At 38.7% G+C, this 23,870-nt stretch overlaps 1 protein-coding gene across 7 annotated transcripts in view; it reads right to left on the reverse strand.

Annotated features, from left to right (window-relative positions):
* Positions 1-11,283, reverse strand: part of lrp1aa (low density lipoprotein receptor-related protein 1Aa) — a 244,372-nt gene extending 233,089 nt beyond the window's left edge. For all 7 annotated transcript variants that reach the window (XM_067431416.1, XM_067431414.1, XM_067431413.1 and 4 more), the window contains exon 1: positions 10,867-11,283. In XM_067431416.1, coding sequence (XP_067287517.1) covers positions 10,867-10,963 — 97 coding nt within the window. In that variant the 5' untranslated portion in view covers positions 10,964-11,283. The remainder of the gene's footprint in view (positions 1-10,866) is intronic.
* Between the last annotated feature and the right edge of the window lie 12,587 nt (positions 11,284-23,870).

Here is a 23,870-nt window from a genome sequence, read left to right on the forward strand (position 1 = left end):
TATCTGACTCTTTAGTAGTAATAATCATGACATTAATGTCATGTCAGTTCAACTGGCAAATTTTCCATCCAAGACAAATTCCTTGTGTGTGTAAACATATATGGCAATAAAGCTCTTTCTGCCTCTGATGTTAAATAAAGCATTACAACTCCAAGAGAATTCAAAATGTCAGCTGTCGCGCTCAGGACCGTCTGCCGAGGCTGTGGATTACAGGTAATAATGCTTTAAATAATGCTCATTTTCTTGCACAGACCAGTTGTTTCGCTCCATAAGATCTCAATGCATCATTAATATATATGTTTTTTGACTATCAAAGCCATTGACTTGCATTATATGAATCATAGAGGACCACAGCTTCAATCAAAAGTCTACTAAAGAAAAAAAGACCCAATGGATCTTTGATGGCCTGGGGGGGGAGTAAATTAAAAGCATATTTACATTTTTGGCTGAACTATCCCTTAAAGGTGCTCTAAACATGCTATAATGGGCAAAAATCTAGCTGCGTCAATTGATTTACAATTAAGCCGTTTTTGACTTTACTCCAAAACGGGTTAACGCATTTACATGACCACATGCATTGTCAGCGTATGCATAATCAGGTTAAGAACGTGTGCATGTAAACGCACCGTCCCTGCACAAACAAATTCAGTTCTCAAACTCTTTAGGTCTCACTGTATGAAAGTTCCCTCAGCTCTTCCTTCAGTGTTGTTTTCCTCCATCTGAGCCTGCTGGCGGCCGAGCGAGCGTCTGAGTAATGTGACAGCTATGGCCCTGTGAGCTCAATGTTTCCAGCCCTGCGAGCTCCAAGAACAGCTCTGTTGTCATGAACACTGGTAAAACAGTCTTCACCCTCACTAACACGTTAAAGATGGCAAACACTGTCTATGGGCTGAGATGGTCATCACAGAACTTCTCAAGTATAGAGTGCCATGCTCATTTTTTAATGAATAAAACATCTTAAACCAGATTCAACTGGTTTGCTGCTCTGAGTCGGTCTCCCAGGATAATCGGGCTGGTCTGTTGGCTGGTTTAAAGAGATTTTGGGCACTTTTCAGCTGGTCCGACAGGAAGACAAAAGGCAGCTAAACACAGGCTTGGCCAAAGCTAGGAGACCAGCTTAGGCATTTTCAGCAGGGTAGTTCACCCAAAAATGAAAGTTTATCACGATTTTATATTGTGAATGATCTTGAAGATGTCCACATCATCTACGTTTCAAGCAAATCGCAGAGATTGTGAACTTTTATGTCCTCGTAATAATGTTAAAGGGGGGTCATGAACTGAGAAATCAAACTTTCCTTGAGCTTCATCATACTATAAGAATATCCTGTATGTTTCAGAACTGAAAACTTCCTTGTTAGTCTAAAAAAAGCTTTTATTGTTACCAAGCCCAGGGAATGACTCGTTGTGGAAAGTGCCTATAATAGACAGGTGAAAGACGGTCTGTGTAGAAGAAGATCAACGCCTACTTCATCATTGCAAATTTAGCCCTGCCCACTACTGTGTTAGTGAGACGAGAGGAGAGACTAACAGACAAACAAACAAAAAACTACCTTCCGAAGGACCCTAACGCTAGTGCTTCTTTTTTTTATTTTCAACAATGTGAACGTCTCAATTGAGTATTATTTATTTGTATTCCACACATCAGGCTTTGCAGACAGACTTTTACGATATAGACTCGACAGTAATGCCACATGTCAGTAACCGTGTTAATTCTAATGCCTGATCTGAGACCAGTGTTTTCTGATACGTAATGATTCATGTACAATCAGATGGTCTTTGTCTATGTGTCAGTAAATCAAAACTCCCGTTATAATCAACAAATCTCTTAATTACATTGTGTTTGCACTTAGTTATGATAAAAGCTTTCATTAATGAGCAGAAATCGGGTTGCAATGGCGAGATCACAGCATTCATGAGCTCAACATGGGTGTGATTGGCTACAACTCTCATCACTGCAACCCTTTATGGCACAATCTGAATATAATGCTATAGATCTAAATATCATGCTATAATCAACACTTTTCACGATTAGTTAAGCTTGAGAGCTGTAATAGTAAAAACGTGCTAAATGTTTTCGAGAGGCAAGTATTTAAATAAAGACAGTGAGTTATGTCTTAAGTAAATAAACAGTTATGAAAGAAATCAGATGTGTCATTATATTAGATCTATGACTCCGGTATTAAAGGAAGTGTATGTAAGATTGTGGCCAAAGCTGGTACTGCAGGTGTATCCCCCTCCCCCTCCCCCTGACTCGAGGTTGCCAGATTGGCTGGAGGATCAGCAGAACCTTTGTAGATCTGCAGCTGTGGTAACTAGAGCAGATCTGGCAACCCGGATGCCGAAACACTACTGACTTTGTGATTGGTCGATAGGTGGAGGGCGGAGCTTCAGACTAAAACACAACATGTCATTAACAACATCAGCTGAGGGCTGCAACAACAACTTTTAAATGACAAAATTCTGGCCGGACTACTGTTGTCAGTGATAGAAGTATTTAAAATTAACATGATTTCTTAATAATGTCTAGTGACATATCAGGGTAATTTTATGATCAGCTGAAATACATTTCTTACATATTGAGTATTCCCTTAAATTCCCTTTAAGCCTAATGTGAATACCTGATGCTGTCTGTGTCATTAATGTTAGGGAAAATGATATGAACATTTTGGCCAATACCGATAATTCTTTATATTTGAAAGCTGATAACTGATATATTAGCTGATAGATCTAAATCCAAATTTGGATATGATCCTGATTGAAAAATCTAAATCCTGATTACAAAACCAAAAAAAAAATCTCACCATTAAAAGCCATGTCCAAAGCACACAATTGTAATGTTCCCATTATAATTGTGTGTAGCCTATATGACAGACTTGCACAGCACATGTTGCACTTAACTGGATTTTTCTATTTTGAAGCGATTCCAATTATATTTTAAGCAATTAATAACCATCATGGCAAACATTGTGCATCTCAAGTGTCTCGATTTTTGTGGTTTTGGTCTATACAGCTAATTTGGGCCCTCGTGACAACTGTGAAGGGGGTGAAGGAGTGCTCATCCATTTAAATTATATTAAGGCCTTAAATTCAGCATAATTAAGGGCGTGGCCACTTGAGTGACAGGTAGATTGCCATTACGGTCAAACTAGGTGGGCGTGGTTTCAGCAACCAGGCACCTCAGCTCCACCCACGTCCCGTCTCTGCCCAAGTTTGGGTATACGGGAGTGATGCGCAGTGAAGCTGCCAAGATGGCAACGGCCGGCTCCACACATTTTATGCTTCAAAAAGGTTCTTTAGAAATGTAGATGACGTCCATATTTTTTTACAGTCTATGTGCATCTCTAATTAATGTCAACCAAAACACAAAGACAAAATCACTCACTGCTCTTGACTGAATAACTTTAGTAGTTTTAATAAGAATCAATCGATGTATATTTAATTCATATAGTGAAGACTATGTTGTGTTTTAACATTTACCTCAGGGTCTATTGACTATTTTGACAGCTCAATGTTTAATGCAATACTGTGTTTTAAATTGTCCAAATAGAAAAGTATATGGCATGTTCCACTCCAGTAGTAAAATTGGGAAGATTGTGGATCGTGATAGTTTTTCATAAGATAGTGATATGAAATTTTGGGATTACCGTCCACCCCTATCACTCACGATGAAGTATGACTTCATTTTATAAGAGGAACACAAAGGAAGATATTTTGAAGAACGTTTGTGCAGCTCTCACCCTCCGCAGTAGCGTTCATGCACATGTATATGGGTTGGGAACCCATAATTTGTTCTTATAATTTAATTGTGCTTTTTGTCCTTTATGGAGATAGAAAGCCCCTGGTCACTGCTGCTGTCGTATGGAAAAGATCAAAGTGAACATTCTTCAAAAAATTTCCTTTTAAGTTTCTGCGGAAGAAAAACAGTCATACAAATTAAGTAAGTGATGACAGATTTTCCATTTTTGGGGAAGCTTTAAACCTTTAGAACAAACAAGGCACCCTAATCACAAAGCGAAACAAATTACCTAGTTAAGATCATTAAAGCACAAGCACATCATGCAACATTATCCACATAGCCAAGGGGGGTGGATGGATAAAAGAGGGGGAAGAGCAGCCCAGTCTTTCTCCTGTCATCTTATATTAGCCTAACTTCCTCAAATTCACCCCTCTCCAATCCATGCTACTTCCTTTCTGTCGTTGATATTTCAAATGTCTGGGAAAACTGATGCAAGTTTCTCCCCTAAACTAATCTTGCTCAAAACAAAGCGGGGCTAAGCGATCAATGTGTAAAGAGTGTTTGAGAGAATATCCCCCCCTTATTCCCACCCTCTCCTCATGCATACTTCCAAACAAATGACCTTTCCCTATCCAGATGTGTTTCACAGTTGAGTGAAGGAGACTCGTGAGGTTGGGGGTGGGGAACACACTGTTTATTTCCTCCCCTCTCTCTGTCTTTCCTGTGCTATACAGTACGTGTCTCATATCTCTTAGCTCTCCTTAAGAGTATCCCATCAGTTCAAACTCTTAAAATGTCAAACCCTCAGGGGGTAGGTTACCTGTCAGGGAATATAAAGACATTGGTTGTACACAATACTGGCTGAATGGACTCCAGAGGAAGCTTGTTCAACCCAAGCACAACAGTAAAATTGTGTCTTTATCTACTCACTCGGCAAGTTTCTCACACAAAGCAATCATAGGGCTTCAGAAGATTTGGAAAGCAGCACATGGGTCGTATGGACCACTTTTAAGGTTTTAGTAACCATTCATTGTAATGGTAATACAAAAAGCGATACAAAGTTGGATCTACAAGAGGGTGAGTAAAGGTCAGTTCACACCCAGAACAATAACAATAAAGATAAAGTTTCAAAGGACAGCAGAATCCACAGCACAACTATAATGATTATGACACAGAAGAAGGACATCATTGGAATCAGTTCCAGAGTGTGTTTTTTCTAGTTGATGAACAAAAAAAACATTAAAATCCCTGGTAGTCAACCATTTTATCCTTTAAAACACATATTTGATTGCCAAAATGACATATTTAAAAAAAATTTCTGTGGAAAAAAAATTATTCATGCCTTAAATAAGCTTGAAAGTAACTCTACATCCTTGCTTCATTTAGTATATGGGGATACATGAATATGCAAATTAGACCCGCCTCCACTCACTCATTCACGCTCAGAAATCCACTCAGCTAGCCTAGAAATCTAGACGCACCCTAGCGGCAGCAAATCTAATCTGCCCGCGAGTGTTCAACTCTCAATACCCTTCTGAGCTGTATTCCCCTAACTCTTGCCGGGCCAATCACATCGTGTATAGAGTCGGTGGGCGGGGCCATAATGACGACGGCCGAGTTGCGTTTGCGTGCTTCTAGTAAACACAGAAACTGACGAACGGCAGCGGTCTTTCAAATCAGCTTTGACCGCAACTCTGGAAGACTTGGAGTTAAGCTTTTCTCTGAGAAAAGAACAAAGAACGGCACTGAAGTCATTCTTAAGAAGGGAAGATGTGTTCGGAGTTTAGCCGACCGAATACGGTGAATGTTTAATCTGTCAGCGAGCTCTGTTTCACCTTCGTTGCTCTGGTTGGTTGTAGCGCTATCCTATCGCGTGCAGAGGGAGTTTGAAAGACAACCGTTTATCCGCCCCTCGGATTGAGCTGTCAATGGTGAGTTTCCAGACCAAACATCTTGATGTGGCTCTGGCTTGTCAGGCTATCACTCAGCCACTTTACTGTAGCAAATGCTGCACATTGGCAAGTGTTTAATTCGGCCATATTTGATTATACAAAAAATTATTCAGAGGAAGAAGTGGAAGAATGAATACAGGGTCATCTAAAAGCCAACGAATCAGGGGTGCGTTTCCCAAAACCATAGTTGGGGAACTATGGGAAATTGCATTGCAACCAACAAAGTTGCTAACTTAGTTAGCAACTATGGTTTTGTGAAATGCACCCCAGAACGGTAATGCCTTTTATCTATTGCTCTTTACAACATTGGACACATAACGGTAATTAATATGATTAGCTTTTTAAAATGGCTTGATTACATTATCAAATACCTATTAATGCTTTGGTAATATCACTCAAACCCATGTTCCCATTCACCGTCTCGGTTTGCCTTCTAAAAATCAGCATCCTTAGAAATACAGAACATCAGTGGAGAAAGGCATATAGTTCATCATATTCACATCATAATATACATAATTCCCCGCTATATTGCTAAATGTACCCGATTTTTTTATATTGACAGAAAAATATACTTGAGAAGCCCCTGCTTCATAGCACATATGCTAAATCTCTGCCATCCTCGTCACGGGATTGGTTGCAACATATTTTTGAGGTAACTGAGGTGATTACTCAGCAATCGTGTTGACTCATGAATTTACACATGGTGAGTCTTAAAACATTAAAAGACATATAAACAAAATTAAAACTTGATCTTAATAAATAAAAAACAGTCAGAATCCATCTGACTTTTAAATGCTTGAGCATTTAAAGCTGCGGCAACAAAACTGCATTGCTCGCATACTACACAGTTATCCTCCATTAGTGTGGTTGCCATCATAGTTATCACTCTTAAATGAGGACAGAACTGTCACGTTTGGGTCTCTTCGCAATTACAACCAAAACAACCACTATAATGTCACATTAGTCGGGTAAACTGAGCAGTTCTGGTGGACCAAAGTCAGTTTCCCTGAGAGCATATGGCTGGATGGCCTATATAATGGCAAACAATATTAATAAAAGCAACAGTACTGTACACTAAATTGCTGAAATCACCAAATGATGTGCAATTTCTGCACCACTAACGTCATCAAATGTAACAGCAAAAACTATTTTCAAAAAGTCCCCCATCTGCTGAGACTCAAACAGATGGTCCTGGCCCAAAGCTCATGGTTGAGCCAATGTTGGTGTTGAGCTGTTCAGGATGTTTAGACAGTCTTACAGAGTCACCGTGTTGCACTTTTCAGAGGACTCAAGCTATGCATGGCTTTCTTATAGTTAAACTGGGATATAGGCCTAGTACTTTAACATTACACAGTTCAACTTCACCCAAAAGCCAAACGTTTGCACTCAAAATTCTTTAAAAATATATGATCTGTTTATTATCTAAGGATGTTGATAGAGTCCGGACCTGACACATGGGGAAATGAACACTTATGACAAAGCATTGTGATAGTTGATCACCATCATGTCATTTCAGGGAATGCTTTACGTAGGGCCATATTCTGGCAAAAACAAAATGGTATTTTAATTCCTTGTTTTATATAAAGAGGTTGCTTTAAGAGGGAGACGACAGTGTGTGTCACCTCAAAAGACCCAGGAGAAAACAGCGACCCTTCTGTGCAGTTCTGATAGGGGCCCCTTAATTAACACCATTGATGAGCTCAGAACTGAACATGAAGTCTTTCAGCTCACTGAGAATGCTCTCATATTCTAAACGGCGGTAAAAGCCATTGTGAGAAAGGCGATTTTAACTGCACACTGCAGTCTGTGAGAAACAGAGAACTATCACAAGCCAGTGCAACCAAGCAAATAAGTATACGTGTGTTAGTATGTGTGTGAAGATACTTCGTGGCAGTGAATAGGGGGCACTGGGGCCAGAGAAGAAGGCGTTCAATGTTCAAAATAAGTTAAATATGTATTGCAATATTAGTACGATTAATTAGTCATACTATTCGTCTGGTAGTCATGTTAGCACTTATTAAAAATGAAAAAAAAAAAAAAACTAAATTGTATTTCGTTCGTTTTTATGTGCATGGCACCGGACAAATGGGTGTCTATGGTTCCAGTCCAGATTGTTATGCCCTTCCCTCGCTAACTTCCTTCCGTTTCATTTACTCGGATGTACGTCATTGCTTACGTGGCACAAGTGCCCACTACTGGCGAACATCTCAGTGGAACGCCCTCAGTCACTTGGAATTCACTATGATTGATTTATTATTTATAAATTTGTTTTATGTGCCACTCTATATCCACTGTAAGTTGTTAGAGAAAATATGTAAAATCCTATACACATATGAGCTGTTGGAGAAAAATAAAATTACACACAAAAAAAAAAACATATCAATATAGTATAAACTTTGACTGGGAACATAAGGTATTTATAAGAATTATGCGATTAAATCTCAACATAATTAATATATTATACACTGTTATGCTATTCATTCTCAAAAATAATTCATATATCACTAAGTTAAAGGAACTGTATGTAAGAAATGTATTTTAGTTAATCATAAAATGGCCCTGATATGTCACTAGACATTAATATATCATGTTAATTTCAAATACTTATATCACTGATAACAGTAGTCCGGCCAGGATATTGTCATTTAAAAGTTGTTGTTGCAGCCCTCAGCTGATGTTGATGTTGTCATGTTGTGTTTTGGCCTAAAGCTCCGCCCTCCACCTATCGACCAATCACGAAGTCAGAAGTGTTTCGACATCCGGGTTGCCAGATCTGCTCTAGTTACCACAGCTGAATTGTGGGATATAGAGCTGCTTGAAGTGTACATCGGAGTAGACTCGCTCCCTCTGTAAAAATCGCGGGGACAAGGGTCTGTCCATATAAACTTCCCTCACCCACTTCACGAAGTGGAACACACTTCAAAATGGCGGCGGGGATTCCCCCGAGAGACAGTGCTTAGGGAAGTTTGTAAGTGTGCTTGTCTAAAAGTGGAGTGGAACTATTAGACATGTATTTTTTTTTAAACACATGTGACCTGAGGCTGTGCTCTAATTGGCTCGTTTCAGATTTTAGCGGATTAATATTGTTTTTATATATTTTGGCCTAGTGTGATTGGACCGTTCTCGACTCAAGTAGGTGAAATATCTCTTCCGACTTCCGAGATTCATTTAAATTAAGTTTTTTTCTTTATCTTTCACAAGGCGTTCAAATGTAGAAATAAATAAGTATCATGGAGCTTGGGTGAACTTTGCTAGCTGGATGTGATAAGTTATGACTTTTATTGTTTCCTTGTTTGCTATTTCAAAGTCCTGTCACCAAAGCATTGTGGGCAATGACACAGAAGGTCAATGAAACAATCCAGTTTAACTTGAGGTGATCATCAGGGTCCAAGCATAATGGACATGTCTCTTTTCAAATAAAATAAGTGTCTCTTTATGGAAGTTTAAGTACTATATTAAAATAGACAAATAATATAGTGTCTTTTCTTGGACATAAATCTAGCCTGACAAGCGAGACACACATCAAGATGTTGGGTCTGGGAACTCACCGCTGACAGGCTCAGTCCGAGAGGCGGGATAAAGGCGCCCCGTGCTGGATTCTTAAACACCTCTGATTGGCCCCTGTGTTCAAATGCTCAACATATTAATCTGTGATTGGATACAATGATCAACACGCTTCACCGAGCATTTAAACAGACGTGGGAACGTTCGAAGGCAGGATCCCTAATATAGCCGTTGATAGACGAATCCGCTGTGACACCTGCTTTCAATCACTCCATGTGTGTCTGTGTAAGTGCTCGGTGAAGAGCGTCAAAGACGTCTTGCTTGTGAACACTATGGCCAATCAGAGGTGTTTAAGAATCCATTCAACAGCGCTCAAAATGCTAGAGGGAAACGCTATCGTCACATTTTTAACGATTCAGTACTTGGTACCAAGTCATTCCTTAATGTCAAAATAATTTATAAACAGTTTTATTTTTTAAATTGTGAAAAAGAGTAGAATATTCCCTTTGTTTTATGACTAGCCTGTTGTAATTACCAGGAGCTTTATATAAAAACAAAGAGTCTGTGCTACGTCCTCATTTGCAGAGCTAAGTAAACAAGTGTGTAGTTGTTTCCAGAGTTAGGATGTACTTGCACTCAAAGCAGTTTACTTAGTAGATGGCATGTTGCATTTACTGCACACACACACACACACACACACACACACACACACACACACACACACACACACACACACACACACACACACACACACACACACACGCACGCACGCACGCACACACACACACACACACACACACACACACACACACACACACACACACACACACACACACACACACATTATACAATACAGTATGTTGTATGTATACACTAAAGCGCTAAATAAACCGTTATAAGATGACAGAGTGATGCAATCCTAGATGTTTCTTATCCAGATCACAAAGCTTAGAGCTTGAAGCTCATTTGTCCACTCAAAGCACTTCAACTTTTGAGCTTAATTACAGACTGCATGCATGTAAACAATAATGTGCAAAAGATAGACTGCAAAGCTTTCAGTGAAGGTGCACATCATGCATTTCAGTCCAAGATCAGAACTCCTTCCTTTCCTTTTTAAATCCATCTATAGTTTATTGATGGAAAGGGCCTGCCGGACTGCAGATGCACACAGCCTGTCCTGATTCAACATAACACAACTAAACCGCAATCTACTTCCTTCAGGGAGGACTGGACCTCTACAAAACTAAACTCACAAGAATCCAATCCTATTCGCACCTCTAAACTGTCAGTAGCATGAATGTTGTTTGGTGCAACACGCAGAGCTGATGTGGAAAAGTTGCATGTGTCATGTTGTATTCTGGGCATGTTCGCTGTGACGGTTCATCCACAGATTATCAATGTATCTGCTCTCCTGAGCTGGTTATGTGATGCATGAGCTGCTACTTCAAGGTAAAGCGTTATCTAATGCAGTATAAGACCTCACACATAACCATTTCTTTTATTTCTGCGTGGAGACATTTTACCTTCGGCTCAGATAGCAATTAACTGTGCATCAACGCATCAAATGAAGACCGTCTTGATTTGATAAATGCATGGCAACAGTTGCTGAATTGTGGGTGTTGTGTGATGATACATACATGTACCAAATGAGCCAAGCCATCCTCATGCACTCACCATCTATTGCCCTTGCTGGAAGCACCACCTCCAAACTGTGTAAAACCCCCAAAAAGAGCAATCCGACCAGCAGCCTGCCGGCTGCGAAGCGCAACATTATATTTCACAGAAAGAAAGAAAATCCAGAAACAAAAGAGCAAATAAAATGCAAAAGCAAGGTCCGATGATCCAGCAGAACTGCAGTCTGATCACGGCTGATGCGCCTCTCCAAATGCGCACACTGGCGCAAAAGGCTTCTTCTGGCACGCACGACTCACGTATTCCTTGAATGCATGGCACAACCTATGGATAATATATGTCTGATACAGGGCATCACCATGGAGACAGTGCGTTCAAACCATTCCTTTGTTGAGGATGACAGCCAGCGCTCCGCTCTGTGCCAATGACACCTCTGAATGTGAGCCCGATTCGCTCTGTTGCTGCTGGTAACACAGATTGAGCGAAATGTGTGGTCCAATCCTGAACTAGTGATGTTCGACTCGTGAACCGGATCACTTGTGCATGAACCGCGAGTTGCGAGTCGGAGATCCGACTGTATGGGGACATATTATACTCATCAATATAGCCTACATTTATTGTCAGAATTATTATTATTTTATTTTATCACAGTAGCTAATCAGTCATTTAGCCCAGGCCTACACCTTAAATGTAATAAATACACGTAATAACATAAAGATCTGGGCAACACGAATATATCGGGGGGGGGGGGGGGGGGGGTAATTATACAGGCTATATATATATATATATATGGATGTATATTCGTGTTGCCCATATAATGTTATTTCGTGAATCTATTGCATTTAATGTGTAGGCCTATGACTGATTAGCTACTGTGATAAAATAAAATTAATAAGTCTGACACAAAATGAGCCAATAACTGATAAGTGACATGATTACTGAAGCTTTAAATTAATAAAAATATGTTTGTCGACGTGTATAAAGCGTGTAAAATTTCACGGGACGTAAAAGAGCCGATGTACTGGTCAACTGAAATAAACTGTTCAAAAGAACCGATTCCCACGAACGAGTCAGACTTCCCAACACGAGCCCCGCTGGCTGCTGTGTGACGTCAGGAGGAGAGCTCCATCTCCGTGTTAAGCGATGGAGAAGCGCGGAGCTTCGTGATTGGCTGATGTGATGTCGGAAAAGTGTATCAACCAATCAGCAACATATGCGTTGACTCGACGCCGAGAAATACGACACCCCCAATGCGTTAGAAGAATTAGAGATTTATTATTGCGAAACTGAGTACTTTGAGAGTTTTAACGACGTCAGGACATCTTATGTATATAACACGAACGATCTGTTAAGTTATTTTGAACTGGGGATAGTATTTATTTCAAATAGGAAGATTAGTTCTAGTGCATTGCAAAACACAGAAGCACAGGAGGACTATAGCATCCTCTTAATACTAACCTATATTCTCACATACTCATGTTTAGTTCCTGTTCTAATCTAACATGTTTAGTTCCTGTTCTAATCAGTGCTTTGAGGATTTAAAGAAAAATTAATAACACATAAACAACGGCGTGAAACAAAATGTGAGGCATATCTGAGCTTCTCCCAGGGTGTGTGTGGGAGTTTAGAAACATCTCAACTAAAACCAAGTAAGAACCAAATAAACACAGGGATAAACATGTGCATGGGTTGACACTGACAATCAGCCTTTATTCTGCTCAAGGCTCACAAATAGAAAATACTTTGAATGACTTCGTTAACAAAAAGGAAACACTTAGCTGGCAGCTAGCATTTGCAACAATTATTCCTTTTCTCCAAGAGGGCAGAACTGCTTACCATGCATTCAGAGCTCAGCTCAAATCCTGTTGTGTAACTAAATGAGTTTATCCAAGAATCTCACTGTGACCAACTGCGCAAGAAAATAACAACTTTCAGTCTAACGCACTAACAGATGGCCAAGAACACAAAATACTGTAGGCCTATAATACAGAAGGACACTTTGACAGAGAAAATGTTCTCATACACACTGTAAGAAATGTCCATAAACATGTGATACTGTTATAAGTAATTTTAGGTAGACCTATAGATTTTTTCACAGGTGTTTTACTCCTGTTTATTACTCATTGCATTGTGTTTTAGGGTAAAACGTAAACAGAATATTATTAAACAGACAGAAAACCACCAGTAGGTCTCCCTTTTCCACTTTTCTCTTTACACCCCAAAAAATTATTCTAGCTGTTTGCTGAGTTTATTTAAATAAAATAAGCTGAAACAACACAAATCTTTAGTTTTTTACTAAAGTCATTTTACTTGATTTTATTAGGTTAAATGAAATAAAATTTGTTAAATGTTAAGTTAACCTAAACCATTTGTGTTGAGACTACATGAATAATTTAAGTTGCGCTGACTGAACTGGGCAGTGTATTTCTATTTCCCAGCATGCTTTGCATAAGGATGTCTCAGGAGAGTAAATGTTGAAATGAAGTGCTGTTTAATGGGTTTTTTAGTGAAGGGAAAGACCTGTTAATGCTTTCATGTTATATTTGACAGTTATATTTGACATTTAAAAGTTGTTATGTTGTGTTCTTTTTTTTTTGTTTTTTTGAGGTTACTATTACCGTGACGTGTAGATCTTGTGGTTAAGCTATGCTGTTCTGAAACTGTGCTAATGCCAGTGATGAGAGATGCTTTACTTAATTATATACTTGCATGTTACAAATAGCAATTGATCAAGTGTTGTTGACTAATAGTTTTTATAGAAATAAAGAAAACTAATTCATGTGACGCAGCTCCCATAGAATACATATGGGCATCAGTTCTATCCCTCTCTATCCTACTTTATCTAAATGGATTGACTTAAAATAATTTAGTCAAAACTACTAAAAAAAAATTAAGTTAATACAACAAGAGTACAACAAATTTATGTAGTTAAGCTGACACTATGAAATTAAGCTGTGCCCAACCATAGTAAATAAGTTGAATCAACCTTAATAAATTAAGTTGACCCAACTTAAGTACATTAAATTGGAATAACAGAATTGCATAATGCTGAAAAAGAGCAAGTTAATTATGTGGAAATACTTTCCATCATTTTTTTATGTTCATTCAAAGAGTCATTTTTTTGAGTGTACTAACATGCATAACAGAACAACAGAATGCAAAGGTTGCAAAGACTGGTTTAATTCAGGGCATTTAGAATCCATAAGGCTTGCATATAAACTACCTAACAACCTTTAACTTTTTTTGTTGTTGTTGTTAAAACGATCCCAAATCAGTGTTTGAAAAAAAAATGTTCAAAACGATCTCCTGTTAATGCTAATACATACTAAATACACAGTCACACAATACTGATGTCAATAATTTGATTACAACGTAACAATAATAATAATTTGTGTTTTGTGATATGAGCTAAGCGATAGTTAGATTTGAATACAGGTGGTAGCGCAACTTACTGTAGGCCTAATGCTTTTTTTCTCAGTTGGTCAGAACAAAAGTGGCAGACACGTTACTTGTTCAGATTACATTTTCAGTGAAAATTATTATTTTGGTCATTCTTCCAAGATGTAGAATCTGCGATTCTGAAGTACAGTATTGGTGAATGAATGACAGCCACACACACTCCTCAAAACATTATATTAATCCGCGCTGAGGAACCGTGCCGATGCACAGCCCACGTAAAGATGATAATTCCACAACTAACTGCAATTGCAGGTTTCAAACAGAGATGGCGACAAAGAGGCAAAAGTTACCAACTGCAGCTTTAACTTTCATTGCATTTTATTTTCATGCAGCAACCGGATATATTTTATATTTGGACCATAACATTCAAATTCCAAGAAAAATCACATGTAAATGTTCTTTGAATCTTTGAGCTGTTCTTTGGGATAAAAAAATGTTAGTCTGGTTGTAAACAATAAACCTTTGCAGCCTTGGAATGACTTCATACACTGTTAACCCGGATAAGTTACCAGAACTCAAAAAAAATGAGGCAATCGATTGCCTCAAATTTTTTAAGTTGATTAACTTAAAAGTCACAAATTTCCAGAACTTAAAAAGTTGGATTACCTGCTACTTGTACCTTTTAATAACAGTTAAATTAAAGTGCTCATTTTGCCCAACTCAAATATTTGCAGTTTATGACTTACACATTTCTGTTAAGGTAACTCAATTATTTTCAGTTATTATAACAAAGTTTTGAGTTTTCACAGAACTTTAAAAATTAAGTACACAACCACACTATTTTATGTTAACAAAACTTAATTTGTGTTGGTTTGTGTTGTCATTGTTTCACCATGCTGGGTACTACCAATCAAAACTTCCCCATGGGTCCCAACATGCATTGCAGCAAATGTGTCTCACAAACACAAAGCAGCCAGAGAAACACTAATATTACACAGTCAAGGGTCTAGACCCAACTGAAGCAAACACTGATCTCCATCATGGTGACTTCCATCGAAACTATTATTTTCATTAAAACGGAAATAAAGTCAATCCGGTTAGTTATAAGTTGGTTCACATATTATTTTTAGGTTTAGTAACTTACTTACTGAATTTTTACTTACCGAATTTAAGATTGCACACAATGAAAAAAGTCTCCATCTTAATTTGAATTACCAACAGACGAGGTGAAAAGACCGCCTTTTGTAAATGTCCTCCAATCAGTGAATTAGTTCTCTTGTTGCCAGACAGAACTCCTTGAATAGACAATCGCATCACAATCACAAATTTTTGAGTTCTGGTAACTTATTTGGGTTAACATTATTTTTTTATTTAAAATCCAAAAGTTCTTACTGAACATGGCTCGTCAGAATTGCAATTCCTTTTTTTTTTTACTCTTTCATAGAAGTCAGGTTAATGTACTACATTGAAACAACATTTTAGCAAGACAAAAGTGAGCTATTTTAATTATTTATGATTTTGAGTTCATAAAACTTGAAATCTTAAGTTTATATATTTCATTCTTAGCATGTAATTACTTAAGTTGTTAAGTTAAAACATTTAAGTTGTATTTAATTTATGTTTTTACGTTATGCTTACTTATTCACAAAAAAGTTCCATTTAATAAAAAAATATTAGTTAAAATTACTCAAAATGAAGACCATGTTACATCAACTTGAATTATTTAAGTTAGTAGAACTTTTTCTAAAACTTTGAGTATACACTACTTAATCTATTTAATTAGTTTGAACGTTCGGGTGTTTGTTTGTTTTCTCCATGCACAGTACATCAATGTAGACAAAACATGATAAATAAGAGAAACTGTTATTTGGTTTTTAATGGTTTATTTGTGTGAAACACTTTTCAAATAAGAGCAAGGAGAGACAGAAAAAAAAGACATGCTAATGTTTATCTAATGATAAACGTTCAAATTACACACAAAAAAAGCTATTCTTTATGCTCTTTTAAAAAAATGCAAAATCATACAATAGATGGGCTCAGTACCTTTATGTAAACAGGAAGAACAGTAATAATAACCATAAAAGGTATTACAAAATTATTTGAAAGGTTTTTTAATGTACAAGTTTCCAATGTACGTTCAAAGGGACAAATTTGTTCTTTGAAGCGCAGTCTTTTGTACCTTTCTATTTGAGAGTGCATAAGTCTAAGATTACATAATAACCATCATCATTAAGCCATTAGAAATCTTTTGAAGCAGACTTTCTGTAGTTCTGCATTCATTTTTGCACAATAACTGCACTATGTAACCGCAGTCTATGATCCTGATTCCCCAGGACTCTCTTCTTCAGGAAGAAGATTCATTCTCTTCTGAAGAGTTTTGTTCTCTTCGTATTCAGTGGTTCACATCGACAAAGTATTTATAATGCTGCCTTGTAAGTGTGTGGGTCTGTGTCTATGTGTCAATGCATTAAAGACACACATGAGAAGTGTGTTACGTGTCAGTTCCAGTCACGCTCAAGCCACATAAACCGCTTTAATCGCTCACACTTTAAGAATTTAAAGATGAAGCTTAAACATGCTTTCTTTCTGAGGAAAGAGAGTGAACTGGCTCTCTCCGTGTTGCTCACACATGGGCTGGCATCCTTCAGAAATGCCCCCTTGAGGAAATCATGAACTACTCTTCTGTCCAAACCCTGTCTGCTTTATTGGCAAGTCTCATATGGCCACAGTGTCGCTTCTGCAGGCATACAAGGACTTTCTTGGGAAGATGGGCTAAGAGCTGAGTAGGAGAACAGATTTAATGCTTTGTGCTAATTCTAAGTGTGCCGCACCAGTCCTGAAAAGTGAAGTCAAAGTGCTCCGATCGCCCCCAGGTGGCTGGATGCAGTATAGGTTATAAACCCCACCTTCTAACATATAATCTAATGGCTCATTTTCATCCTGATCTGGTTTGCGTTTCCACCGCCAACAGTACGCTTATGATAGGCGTGGTGTAGCTATCAGCGTCTTTTTTACATAAAGAAAGTGACACTGGATAACAATGGACGACAAACAGCAGATTCTTGCTTCTAAGCATGTGGCTGTTGTCACACGAAGACACGAGTTAAGGCTGCATACAGGAAGGAAAAAGACAGCCGAAAATGCAGGGCGATTCTTGTGAGAAAAAGTGACGATTCTCTGTCAACCAATCAACAATCTGCAGTGAGTCCCAGCGGTTCAAAGTGAAGTCTTTGTTGTATATTTGTTTCAGCTAGTTGTTATAATTAACAGTGTATTGAAATATCAAAACAGATTACTTTTACTTTAAAAATGCCCAATAAAGCACTCAAAATACTACTTAAATCATTACTATTACTTTCCAACCTTATACAAAATTATACCATTTAGAATCACCACAAGAGAATAAAGTGCTGGATATTTTGAGCTATTTGAGTTGCCGTAGTTTGCTGTAGATCTCAAGCAATGCTGGATAATGTAGTCTTCCAGTGAGCGCCAGGTGTATCAAAACCTGTGTGTAGACAGGTTAAGCGTTACAGTAAACGACACAAACAACATTTACATCTTATTTGTGGAAATTAGTCGAACAGGGTCATCAAATGCATATTATTTTGTTTTGAAATCTCCTACAACAGGTTAACAAGCATCAAAGGTTAAAAAAACACTTTTATTGGTCAGCGGTCAATGATTCGTTGGATGGATCAGTCGCTCTAAATCCCTCCATTCTGTGAGCTACTCTGCTCTGATTGGTCAGACGGCCCAGTCTGTTGTGATTGGTCTAACGCTTACAGCGCACTAGAGGTCTTCACGGGGCACCCGAGACCCGTGGACCCGGGATCCGACCCGGGACCCGTACGGGTTCGGGTCTATATTTTAAATGGTCAGCCGGGTCCGGGTCGGGTCCTAATCTATTACTTCGGGTCCCGGGTCTGTTAATGTTGTAGCCTATGTAATACGTCAATCGGACTCGGAGAACACCTGGCCGTGAGAGTCAGAGCGGCTTGTGTGTTTTGTGTAACTTACAAATTGCTAAATTAGGATAAGAAAAGTGTGAGCCGGGAAATGAGGTTTAGAAATACACAACATCAACAAAAACTCAAGCTCTCTCTCTCTCTCTCGTTCCCGCTCTCTCAGCCGTTTAGAAAGCGGGCATTTAATGCATGCGAGCAGTAATAATGTACTCAAGAATATATTTCAAATCAGCAACAAGAAATGATGAGTGAATTAAGCATGCTTGGAACAATTAACGTTACAGAGGAATATTGTAATACATCACAATCAAGGTACAAGGAAGGGAGACAACGGCTATATATCATTAGGTAGGCTGACTGAGACAAAGTTATTTTTTGCAGCTTGTTTATTAACTTGTTAACAGCAGTTTATTGTGTAATTTATGAGACAATCGGGTCCAGTCGGGTCTGTGTCTTCCCCGCGGGTTCGGTTCCGGCTATCAAATAAAAGACGGGTCCATGTCGGTTCCGGGTACTATATTTTTGGCATTTCTCGGATCTGCACGGGTCCGGGTCCAGTTTTTGAAATAATAGACGGGTCCGGGTCGGATCTGTGTTGAACATTGCGGGTCTCTTCGGGTTCGGGTGCGAATTTTTGGACCTGTGAAGACCTCTACAGCGCACACTGGAAACAAACGCCCATTACCATAAACTTCAGTTCCAGACACTTCCTAAAGATGACGTTGATTTTACCATATCAATCCCAGCGCGAGTCCAATGATGAAACATTGGAAGTTCTAGTAATTCAACCTGAACCTCCACCGCTTGGACGACTTGAGCAGTTTCTCAGTGATACAGGACTAATCTGAGATACATTATGAGATGTTGAAGCTGTAATTCCTCATCATCAGCATTAACAAGAGTACGTCCATCAACAAACCATGTGTGTGTTTCTCATTTACTGTGGAGCACCAGCACTAACGTGAATGACTGATGTATGACAGTAATAACATGAGTTACGTACACAATATAAAAATATATATGCATCAATAATTAATAATACTCACAGGTTGTGATTCTGAGGCTGGTCTAAATAAACTAAGCACTGGTCTAAGTACTGACCCATCTTTCAAGAGCAAGCATTTTGCGACCCTCACGTTCAAGTCCTGAGATTTGAGAAGTAGTCGTCAGTAAAATGACGTGTCTGAAGACAGGACAAAGGAGGTCTTTAACCTTGCGCACAAGGAGATCTGTTTTCTCTCTGGAGAAGCATTCAGTTTTTCTGCTAGCAAATTTGGTCATGTAAATAGTGAATCGGCCATGGTGCGATTGAAAAACTGGCTTTTAAAGGGAATGGGAAAAGAGAAATTATTGGTTTATTGCACGTTATGCCTAAAACACACCCATGACTCATTAAGAGACGAGGGACAACACTTTTGGACCATGAGCTCGGCACGCCGACCCTTTTTTCTGCCGTTAAATTAGCCTAAGTGCACTTGCGCCATGAGCTTCAGACCATGAGCTCAGATCATTAAAATATCCCATTAACTTTATTTATCATGCACTTTCGACTTTACTTTTTGCAAAAGTTTACATTCACAAACAGTTGTATTACACACTGCATAAAAGGGAATATTCGAAAAGACATAGATGCACTTTAAATAAGTTTAGTTATGTGATGCTATAAAAACCGGGGTGTTATGTTCTCGATTGACAGCTGAGATGGACAGCTTCTCCGAGGGAAATAGTCACTGAGGCACCAACAGTCTTTTTTTCGGGATTTTCAGGAGAAGACTGGAGTTTCAACTTTGATTTCTACAACTGTTTATTTGGTACCTCGGCTCCACTTGCTCACTACTGCGCAGACTCTGGCTCTGACAGATCCTGTCAGTGCCATATTGGGACAACGGCAGCTTTATTGGCTGTAGTTGCAACAATGGAAGAAGGTGAAGGTTGCCACAGTCTATGGCCACTCCCCTGCTGGAAAAGCCAGCATTACTGGTCAGATATATTTTGATGCTGGGTTTTTTCTGCACAGCTTGTGCTAATGGTCATTCATTGGCAAGTTTAGCTGCAACAGAAAGCCATCTCTGGCTGAATTTAATGGACATCCTGCGGCGAGTTCAGAAGGACAAGATCTGTCTTTTATAGTGACCCCATTTTAGCCATCACACATATGGTTCTCAGATCTAATCTCTCTTCTGAAGAAACCTCCTTGGAGAATCCCAATCACAGACAATCTCTCTCATGTTCGGGGCTTGCTATTGCCCTACTGTCTAGAGATATGAAGACTATGGTCTGTTAACAGATGCAAATGAACAAAGACTTGGCTCGACTAAACTTTGAACGTGTAGTAAACAAGAACTTAAACATGAACAGAAACTCACCAACAGCAGGTGTATCTCCCGCCAGCGGCTGAAAGGCAACCCCAGCCGTTGTTGCACTTACTGTGGACAACCACGCACACACAGAAGAGCAAAGATACATGTCTAATATAGTTTGATAGTTGATAGTTTTAGATGGGCTGAAATGACAGGTAGGGTCAAAAGCCCCCCTTCAAAAGGGTCTAAGCCTGCTCCTGCGTGACACTGCGTTGATGGTCATACTTTTCTATTTCTGCAAATCCAACTATAGCCCCGTTTCCACCACAGGAACTTTACCCAGGAACTAGGAACTTTGGGTGGTACTTCGTGTGTTTAGACCGCAGGAACCAGGGTATAAATGAAGTTCCGGGTAAATATTTCCCCCTCCAAACGGCCCTGCTCGCGAGGTAGTACTTTTTCAAAGTTCAGGAACTTTCGAGGGCGGGACTTGGGCGCTGAACATGCTGATTGGTTTAGCTCAGGCAGCATTTTAGTTCAACCGGCATTTTTAAAAGTCTTTTGCGAGGTTCGTTCTGCGTTCAGTAAATATCAGTCTTTGCTCTCTGTCTGGTGGCGCGCGGTCGTCTCAGCCATCTCACGTTCAATGTCCGTAATAGCTGATAATAATATACATTGTCATTTTAAATCTAGCTTTACAAGCTTTCTGAATATGCTGCATGCTGCTGAATCTGCATATTAGTGCTCTTTTCTGTCGTTGTTAATTACCTCTTTAGTAAACCTATACATAACCAGCAAAAGCAGCACAGCTTGAATCTCTTCCATACTCGTTATTTTTTTTTTTTTCACCATGTAAACGACCTGACCGATTACTTTTAAGTGTGTGTCCTTACATGACGTGACGGCGCGCGGCGCGCTCATGTTGACAAGAGAGGAAAGTACATTTTTCTGAGGGGTAAACTTTTTATTTCGTAAGTTATGAAGATAATGTTGGAGTAATGACACAGCGTATATTGCCCCAGGCAGTTTTTACTTTAACTGCGCCTGACAGAAGATTTTTTTTTCTGAGATGATTATTACACTTTACAACAAATAGTTATAAATAATACTGTATTAGTCCTGGTGGCCGTTAAGAGTTGCTATGGCTACAGTAAACACACTCCAGCTTCTGGAGAAAACAGCGTTGACATTTTTGGTGCGGCAGACAAACTGCATGTGACAAAATGATTGCGATTGAAAGTCATCACATGTAAACACCAGATCGGTTTAGATAACGTCTCATGTAAACAGTTCACTAAATCTTTCAGTCGGTACACTTAAAAATTATTAATGTCCTTCACTGATTTGGAGGAACAGTCGCGCGCAGTCCTACATCACCGGACTAATTTGCCTAATCTTCTCGGAACTTTATCGCGGTCGAAACGCAGACAGCTGCAGGTCTGGGGGGGAGAAAAGTTCCTGTAAAAAAGTTCCTGGTACAAATTGTTCCGGGTAATTTTGGTGGAAACGGGGCTTATGATAGCACGAGCACGCCCTTATGGTGTGTCGTTCCACTGAAGCCTCATAAGGATGTGCTCATGCTATCATAGACGGAGGGTGGGAGAAGCTAGTGCCGTCTGCCAACGAAACTGCATGATTCAAAATGGCTTCAGACAATCTTCACACCCGAGGGTGTTCCCATTGCATCAACTACTGACGCAGCGTCTCCTTCCCTACCGAGGAACCAAAGTTACATGAGTAACTGACATTTATTTATCAAGTCGTGTTTTTGGATTCTTATTACTGTAGTTTTTGTTTGTTACTTGTTCAATAAATCAGCAACTGGGTTTCAATTTATCATGTGTCATGAGAGTTACATTATTAAAAACTGGCACAATATTTTTGGACATAACTTTGAACAGTGTAACTAATGTTAATAATAATTAATAATAATAATATTTTTATCATGTGTCATGAGTTACATTATTTAAAACTGGCACAATATTTTTGGACATAACTTTGAACAGTGTAACTAATGTTATACTATATTATTATAATATACATTAGTGACATTTCTACACAGTTGGATCCTTTAGGACACCTGTAAAGTACAAATTATAAAACTATGTGGTTACACTTTATTTTATACACTTTTTTTTAAGGTGGCCGTGTTACAGTAAAATTATGTATTTAAGTACTGAGTAATATTAATGTACAACATGTACTCACTATAGGGTTGGTGTGGTTCAGGTTAGCTGCATGCAATTAAACACAATTTATGTTAATTACTATAGTAACGTGTGTAACAAAAACACTGTAAAATAAAGTGTTACCAAACATTATTTCAGAATTTTCTCTGAATGTTCAAAACATCCAGTTTTCCCAATGTTTTAAAATGTTGTTTTTTCTTGGTTATACTTTATTAATGATAAGGGAGCATTCCATTGTGCAAACAAACGTTGTTTAAACAATAAATTATGTTTTGTTATTTTGTGCAAGAACATTTTTAAAGGCCAGATAGCTTTAAAAGGACATTTCATTAACATTAATGGAAGAATGTTTGTTTATAACTTTAAAAGAGCCTTGCCAGAACATTAGCCAAAGACAATATTGCCAAGACCTACAACCTGCTGTTCTTCTGCTCAGGATCGCCATTCATTAGACTTCTCTGAATCTCAATCTAATGAAAATTTATATTTTCCTTGATTAAATACAGAAATTAACACATGTGATATGTTGTATTAAAGCTCCGTTTAAAAGTAAATTTATGGTCATCATCAATATTACTTGGGGCAGATAGTGCTGAAAAAAATCCCATGTTATGAGTACAGCGTGTTCTATATCGCCCTTATTTGACTACAAACTGTGAGATGTTTCAGGCATGGGAAAATGCACAATGCACTCTTTGTCTCAACAACTTTAAACTCCCTTGGAGTTGTTGGTTTTGGAAAGTGCTACCTGTCTCCCTGAGTTAGGCTTTTGTGAGTCCTTGTCAAAACAGGATAAAGGGTCGACAAGTGCAACAAAAAGTGAGGAAGTGCCTTTGAAGTCAGTTCAATGTTAATGACCCTTTAATAAAATAAAATAAATCATTGTAATTGTGGCAGCCTACAGAGCAGACATGAGTTGTCCATGGAGGATCTTCTCCTAATATAAAGCAATGGAACAAACCATTGTATTCATGTAGATTTTTGCTACATAAGCATTACGTAACTGTCTGAAGTATTTTAGTTATGGTGTTAGTGTGAAACTCTTGGTATATGATACTGCCATCCAGTGGACAGAGGAGACAAAGCAGACAGAACGGCCTGATTGTCCACTTCAGTTTAAAAATCTTGCTTATTACTTACAACTAAAGGGTTTAGCTCACCAGTAGGCTACTTGAGTACTACTACTATTG

Source organism: Pseudorasbora parva, chromosome 22 (genome assembly GCF_024679245.1).
Source record: "Pseudorasbora parva isolate DD20220531a chromosome 22, ASM2467924v1, whole genome shotgun sequence".
NCBI classification, from domain to species: Eukaryota; Metazoa; Chordata; class Actinopteri; order Cypriniformes; family Gobionidae; genus Pseudorasbora; species Pseudorasbora parva.